Consider the following 8,258-nt stretch of genomic DNA (forward strand, 5'->3'; position numbering starts at 1 on the left):
CATTTCCTCATCAGACTTCTTTCAGTAGGATTCGAACCGACGATCCCACTGACTCTGCCAGTTGCCTATACACCGTGCTAAGTACGCCTTGTAAAAAAAATAACAAAACAAATTTATTATTTTACATTATTTGGATAAAGAAAAGTTAAGCAAATTCAACGNTACAGCACGACAAATGAATATATACACAAACAAAAGTTCGGTTATGGTTAAAACAATTCAAGTTTTTGTATTGAATTTTCGGTTTAGAATTTATTTTTTTTCTTTTTCAGTAGGGGTTTTTGCACATTATCTTTTCCGTGAGAATTTATCGTAATAGATACGGATCTGAATAAGCGACTGGAACACGGCTGTTTGNGAATTTTGGGTTTAAAATTAGTTTTTTCCTTTTCAGTAGGGTTTTTGCACTTTATCTCCTGCATGAGAATTGATCGTAATAGATACGGATCTGAATAAGTGACTGGAACACGGCTGTTTGTCAAAAGCATACGATTTCGAACTCGCGTAAATGTACATTTGCTAAATGCGATAGCATGACCGCTCTTCGAAAACACATGTTCGAAAGTGCTAAATGTTGCATTTTAAATGCAGCAAAAACGCTGCATAGCACGAATTCGCTACCCTGGCGATAACTAGTCGATAACAGCTGATTGTTATGTGACGAAAACGTAACAAATGTTAATTCTCTAACACGAATACGACTTCAAATAAAGAAAAAAAATTGTCAAATTCAAACGAAAGAGTTTTTGCTATCGTGTGAGCCGCTAAAATAGATAATTCAATTTTCCAAATGAAGGAATCATGGTTAGCACCAGGATGTGCTGCGTCAACAAATGTAATTACCATATCGCCGTCTCNTAATTCTCTAACACGAATACGACTTCAAATAAAGAAAAAAAATTGTCAAATTCAAACGAAAGAGTTTTTGCTATCGTGTGAGCCGCTAAAATAGATAATTCAATTTTCCAAATGAAGGAATCATGGTTAGCACCAGGATGTGCTGCGTCAACAAATGTAATTACCATATCGCCGTCTCATATCTGAAATCAGAATTGTATTGAAATAGTGGCATTAAAAAGGCTATAAGGGTTTTGTACTTACTGCCATTACATTGATGCTATAAAACCCCTTTCTATTGTAGTAAAGATATCTGCAATTTGCATTGGGTGCTTTTATACGCACAAGAGTCCCGTCCACACAGCCAACTATGCCAGGTATTCCACATTTGTTGAAGAATTGCTCTTTCACGTCGTTTTCTTTTTCCTCGTTCCTGACATGCTTACCCATTTGTGGCAAAAATGCTCCTCAAAAATGTTCAAGCATTCCGTTTTACTTTTGCAACTGTCGGCTGACCCATTACTGAGACACTTTCGTTACCCACCGACTTTTGATAGCTTCCAGTTGCAAGAAAGCGTAGAAATGTGGACAGTNATCTGCAATTTGCATTGGGTGCTTTTATACGCACAAGAGTCCCGTCCACACAGCCAACTATGCCAGGTATTCCACATTTGTTGAAGAATTGCTCTTTCACGTCGTTTTCTTTTTCCTCGTTCCTGACATGCTTACCCATTTGTGGCAAAAATGCTCCTCAAAAATGTTCAAGCATTCCGTTTTACTTTTGCAACTGTCGGCTGACCCATTACTGAGACACTTTCGTTACCCACCGACTTTTGATAGCTTCGAGTTGCAAGAAAGCGTAGAAAAGTGGACAGTTTAAGTTGTGGTGGCAAATGAGTATTGCGGTCTTTCATATGGATGCTCACTTCACTGAAAATTTTCTTTGCTGACTCGAAAGTTTTTAACAAACCTAAAATAAAATATGTATGTTAGTGGTTAATATACACATACAAATGTGCGATATTTGGGTGCAAGCCAGAGCCGACCACTTTACTTGGGTCCCATTTCGTCCCCACATACCACTACAACTGTCTGGAATGCTAGAAATGCAAGTCTACTTACTCGGCGTCTGGCATTTAAATATTCTATTAAAATATTGTATTTTTGAACTTTTATACACACAAAGTAAACAAAACAATTTTGACAGATCTGTTCGTTCGAGATAGGGAATCAGGCTGGTAAGTCCCGATTTTCAGTGTTTTCTCTATTTATTTAATAAGAATCTCCCTGTACTCTGGCCCAAAAAAATAACTTAAATTTTTATATTATAATTGAATAAGGTTTTTTTTTGCTTAAAAATCACTTTTACAATTATTTGTTCTGTTTTTTTGTTTTTGTCTTTTAATGAAACGATTCTAACTTGAATTTAGTGAAGGTATTAAAAAAATTAATACCTTCAAAAAAATCATAGATATGAAAAATAGAATTTGTAGATTCAGTGGCGAAAATATAAATTGGGAAGACATTTTACTGTTCTTTGGCGGTTATTTAATGTTTATTATTTTTTTATAAAAGTCTAGCTCGTTATCTAATAAAGACCATGCACGTCCAAGCTTCAAACTTAGCACAAAAAGTAAAAAAATTCGACAAAATTTTATGAAAATATTCTGAGTATGCAGTTTTGTAAACCATTCAATTCAAAGTGCAAATTGTTGAATATTTTTATCTACACATTGCGTTACCTATCCCACTGTATTGTACCAGCAACAGTTATGCACAAGTTTTCTCTCTTTCCATAAGAATATGTATGTACATATGTATGTAGGTATCATAGTTTTATTCTTCTTAAATAAAGTTAGTTGTACTTGAACATTCGAGCGGTCTGGTTTTTCTTTTAATGAGTGCAATAGGTTATGGGCCCAGACTCGCTATAAGTACAGTCTCAAACAAAAAAAGCAAGCCTGGCGTAATCGGTAATAATTTATTTTAATCGAAATTTTTGGCAATTAATTTTTCGGGCGCAATATGGACGCAGAATATACTAAAGTAGAAAAACTGCAGAATGCCGATCAGTGGAATATGTGGCGGTTTCAAATTAAGGTGCTCTTAAATGCTGGAGAACTGCTAAAGTATATTCAAGAAGATGCTGCTGACACTTCTGGTGCATCGGTTGCTGCTGGCACTTCACAGGAATCGAAGGCCGATGTTGCGGGAGGAGCTGCTGCAGGTGCAGCGGGAAGTGATGCTAACGGCCCTGTTGGTGTTAATTTGCTGACACAGAGAATGCAGAGGGAAGAATTTAGTCGAGGTGATAGTAAAGCTCAGAAGATAATTGTAATGACTCTTGGCCAGCAACCAATGATGCATATTTTGAACTGTAAACTGCACGTGATATGTGGAAGAAATTGGAAAGCGTGTACGAGTTCAAATCAAGCGCCAATATTCATATGTTGCAACAAAAGTTTTATAGTTTTCAAAAGGATCCCAAAGATGATATTGCAATGCACATTTCTAAGCTGGAGTCATTGGTTACTCAATTGAGTGATGCTGGTGAAAAGGATTCGACGTCAATGGTAATAACGAAAATTCTTATGACTCTACCCCCCAGTTTTGCACACTTCTACAGTGCTTGGGAGTCAACTGATGCAAGACAACAAACGTTGGAGAATTTAACTAGCAGACTTGTCATGGAAGAAGCAAGAATTACGATTTCTGACCAGCGTGCAGCCACTGGAGATGCATTTGTTGCTAAACAGAATATTTCATCCAACATGCGGTACAAGAAAAATCTAAAGCCAGGAAAATGTTTCGCATGCAAAAAATCTGGCCACTGGAAACGCGATTGCCCTTCAAAGTTAAATAAAGGTCGAGACTCAACGAATGAAAAGAAAAGAAATGAGAAGAGAGGTAATGCTTTTTTATGTGAGGCAGAGGTGGCTAGTAATATTGGTAAGGAGCAGGAATGGTTCGTCGACTCGGGCGCAAGTGACCACATGACGAACAAGCAAGAGTGGTTCACCACGTATGAAAAATTTACAGTTCCTATGACGATACGACTGGGAAATGGAGACACGATATGCGCGTACGGCCGTGGTGCTATTAACATTTCTACGTACAACAACGATAATTGGGAGGAAAATCATTTGCCATCAGACTCTTTGTACCGAAACTGAAGTTGAATTTGTTCTCGGCAAGCAGTGCTCTTGATAAAGGTTTGCAAATGAAATCTGATTTTAGACGATGTGAATTTTTAAAGAATGACAGTACTGTGTTAGTGGGAGTTCGCCAAGAGAAACTTTTCAAGCTTCTAATAAAAGTAATTTTACCCATATCGCCGAGAAATTTTGCCTACTCTGCAACAACAAAAGTATTGCCGATTAGCGAATGGCATTGTGGAATGGCTCATCAAAATATAGCGCACTGCAAACAGTTTTTACGACAAAATGACATTCCGTTTATTGATAGCGAGAATTTTTTTTGTGAAGCCTGCATATTCGGGAAGCATCATCGATCATCCTTTCAAACTAGTCAGAGTTATACATCAGATGTAGCAGATCTTGTTCACACAGATGTGTGTGGTCCCATGCAAAAAGCATCAATCGGCGGAGCAAAATATTTTCTCTTACATTACAGAACCGTGTTTTTCATGAAAGAAAAGAGTGAAGTATGTGGCTTGTTGACTAAGTATATTCAAAGTGTTCAAATTGCAACATACCGAAAGGTTAATACTATTCGCTCAGATAATGGTCTGGAATTTGTGAATAAACAAGTTGAAGAGCTGCTCCAGAAAAATGGCATTGCTCATCAGAAAACCGTGCCCTATAATCCAGAGCAAAACGGTTCCGCTGAGAGGGATATGAGAACTATAGTCGAATTAGCTAGGACTATGTTGCACGCCAAAAACCTAGATGTGAAATATTGGGCAGAAGCAGTGAACACAGTTGTTTATGTTCTCAACAGGACAAGCTTTAGTCCGCAAAAAGGAGAAACGCCATTTCGATTGTGGTTTGGAAAAAAGGCTAATATTGACATGTTGCAAATTTTTGGTTCCACCGCTTACGTTTATATTCCAAAGCAAAAGAGGCTTAAATGGGATAGTAAACCCCAAAAGGGAATATTCGTCGGCTACGTTGAGGGAGTTAAGGGGTGGCGGGTTTATATAAACGAAAAAAGGAAAGTAGAAATTGATGTAGTTTTCAGTGAGAAAGATGATGATATCGCTAAAACATCAGATGACTCATATGCCATGATTCCCGCAGACTCATCAACGCAAGTGGTACCAGCTAGTCCAAATGCTAGTGGTGACGTGTCAACGCAAACGACCGAGGAAGTGATAGCAGATATTTCTACTGATATCACTGATGACGAGGTTTTACTGGAAGAGGCAGAACATCTTCAAGTGGAAGTATGTGACGCGGAGCCTGCGAATCAAGATGCACAGACAGCAAATGGAAGTTTTATTAGCAGCAGACTTCGTAGTAGAAACAAAAACACACAGTCATCTACGTCAGTGAATGCCGAAGCTGAGGAAAGTAAGAGGCAACAAACGTCGTTGAATGTAGCAGTGGTTGAAAGTCATGCGTATGTCATGAGGTGTGGTGTTCCTCTTAACTACTTAGAAGCAACAACCTGTGAACAAGCCGCAATGTGGAGAAGTGCTATGGACGATGAGATGGAGTCATTGAGGAAGAATAACACTTGGCGTTTAGTTGATCTTCCGAAGGGTTGCAATGCAGTTTCTACGAAGTGGGTATATCAGCTTAAAGGAGCAACTGAAAACGAAGGTAAACGATACAAAGCGAGATTAGTTGCTCGCGGTTTTAGTCAACAATATGGCATTGATTATGTTGAGACCTTTAGTCCAACTGCAAAGTTTACATCCATAAGAGCTATTTTGAGCATTGCGGCATCAGAGAATCTGGAAATTAAGCAATTTGACGTTAAAACAGCTTTTTTGAATGGAACGATCAAAGAGAGCATATACGTCAAGCAGCCTGAGGGATACTCTGACAACTCGTCCAAGGTTTGCAAGTTATTAAAGAGTCTATACGGCTTAAAGCAAGCATCCCGTTGCTGGAATCACACCTTTTCTAAACTATTAACCGAGTTTGATCAGCAAGCAAGTGGAGCAGATCATTGCGTTTTTGTTAATAAAAGAGCTGGAAAGAGGTTGCTTTTGGCCATATATATCGATGATGGGTTAGTAGCCGCAAGTGATCACAAAGATATTGACAAGCTGTTGCTGTTTTTGAAGCAGAATTTCGATATCAAGGTTTTCGAGGCAAGACACTTCCTGGGGTTGGAAATTCGGCAAGCAGTTGGTAGCCTGATTTATCTCATGTTAGCTACGCGGCCAGACATCGCATTCGCAGTCAGCTATGTAAGTCGTTATCTGGATAAACCATTGTCTGCTCATATAAATATGGTAAAACGGATACTAAAATATCTTCGGGGCACAAAAGGGTATGGTATTTACTTCTCAAATGAAAACATTTCTCTTCTAAATTGTTTTAGTGATGCTGACTATGCTGGGGACATAAACACGAGACGATCAACTAGTGGTTTTGTTGTTATATTGGGCTCATCGTGCATCGCTTGGTCGTCGCAAATGCAAAAATGCGTTTCGTTGTCTACAACTGAATCTGAATTTGTAGCTGGCTGTCATGCTGAAAAGAGCTTATTTGGATTCAACAACTCTTGACTGACTTACTCCCTAATCGAAAGCTAAAGATTACTTTGAACATGGACAACCAAGGAGCCATACGGCTAGTGAAAAATCCTGAGTTTCACCAACGCACAAAGCACATAGATGTAAAATTTAAATTTATTCGAGAGAAATATGAACAAAAAGTGTTTGATCTTATCTATGTTCCTTCAAATATGCAAATTGCGGATATATTCACGAAGCCATTGAACAAAGAAACGTTTATTCAATTTAGAAATGCAATGTTTGTAATTGATTCCAAGAGGAACTAAATTTCTTAACTTAATTATAATTTTCAATAACTTTGAAGTTAATAATAATGAATTAAAAAGTGGATTAAATGAATTAACAAAAAATGTTTGATAAAAGTGGGAGTGTTGAATATTTTTATCTACACATTGCGTTACCTATCCCACTGTATTGTACCAGCAACAGTTATGCACAAGTTTTCTCTCTTTCCATATGAATATGTATGTACATATGTATGTAGGTATCATAGTTTTATTCTTCTTAAATAAAGTTAGTTGTACTTGAACATTCGAGCGGTCTGGTTTTTCTTTTAATGAGTCCAATACAAATCTTAAGTAGCTTGGATTACCGTAGATTTTTGGTAAATTTTTTTGTGGAAGATGTTCCTAAATTTTTCTATACTAAAAAATTGTTGAACATACTTTGTGTGGAGGAATATGCGCGATCGAAAAAATTCCGAAAATCACCGGTAAGACCAAGATACTTCAATTTTGCACTTTGTTATACAACAATTTATTGGGCTACAAAACTGCGTACTAAAAAAAATTCTAGAAAATCTGATTAAAATATTTAAAATTTTGATCAACATTTGTTAAGATTCGTCGAATTTTTATAAATAATTTACGTGAAATTTTGAATCACATGTTTGTTTAGATAGTAAGTTATATTTTCATAAATAAATGATAAACATTTTTTAAACAAGGAAAAGTAGCCAAAACTTGCTAAAATGTATTCCCTATTTACATTCTCGGTATCGTACATATTTATTTTTTGTATACATTTTTGCGATCATTTTTCAAGTTTTTTCTCTTTTTTTGTTTTAAATAAAACTTTGATAAAAGAGGTTATATCTTTTTATTCTAAAATCAATATTGTAGGTTCGGATTCGATGCTATAGAAATGTCCCGATTTTTGGCCTTAGAAATCTGGCCACCGTACCTATAGGTATTGTTTTCACTTTTTTTTTGAAAAAGTAGTATGAATATCTTAGAAACCGACACCGACAAATGAATATATACATAAACAAATGGTCGGTCATGGTTAAAACAATTCAAATTTTTGTATTGAAGTTTTGGTTTAAAATTTATTTTTTCCTTTTCAGTAGGGGGCTGAACACCTTTTGCAGAGAACACCTTTCTGTGTAAGCGGCCTTTGGCCGCACTTAGGGATTATAACCCTCAGGCAGTAGAATTCTCCTTTCTGTTTTGCGAAGAAAAGGAGTTGAACACCTTTTGCAGAGAACACCTTTGTATATTTTTAATGCTTACTGGGTTATATCTTATCTTCTTTTGTCTCTCATTCTTTTGCATATTTTGGAGTTTGACAGCTGAACTCCGCCATTTAATTTGCATATGTAACCAAAGTCAGACGCGTGATTTTGAAGGTGTTTTATTTAATGAATTGTGATTAATTGGTTAATATTAAAGTCGTAAAGAAAGTTATAACTAATCGAGTAAAGTGTAAAGTG

General features: G+C 36.7%; 1 protein-coding gene across 1 annotated transcript; it reads right to left on the reverse strand.

The window, feature by feature from the left end:
* Nucleotides 1-944: 944 nt before the first annotated feature.
* Nucleotides 945-1,419, reverse strand: LOC108369679 (putative nuclease HARBI1). The gene is made up of 2 exons (XM_017624843.1): nucleotides 1,102-1,419; nucleotides 945-1,040 (listed from the first exon to the last, which is right to left on the reverse strand). Exons 1-2 carry the CDS (start codon nucleotides 1,285-1,287, stop codon nucleotides 1,035-1,037), a joined length of 192 nt encoding a protein of 63 aa, XP_017480332.1. The 5' UTR covers nucleotides 1,288-1,419; the 3' UTR covers nucleotides 945-1,034.
* Between the last annotated feature and the right edge of the window lie 6,839 nt (nucleotides 1,420-8,258).

This window comes from Rhagoletis zephyria, unplaced genomic scaffold (assembly GCF_001687245.7).
Source record: "Rhagoletis zephyria isolate East Lansing unplaced genomic scaffold, Rhagoletis_zephyria_1.1 Rzeph_scaffold_03795, whole genome shotgun sequence".
NCBI lineage: Eukaryota > Metazoa > Arthropoda > Insecta > Diptera > Tephritidae > Rhagoletis > Rhagoletis zephyria.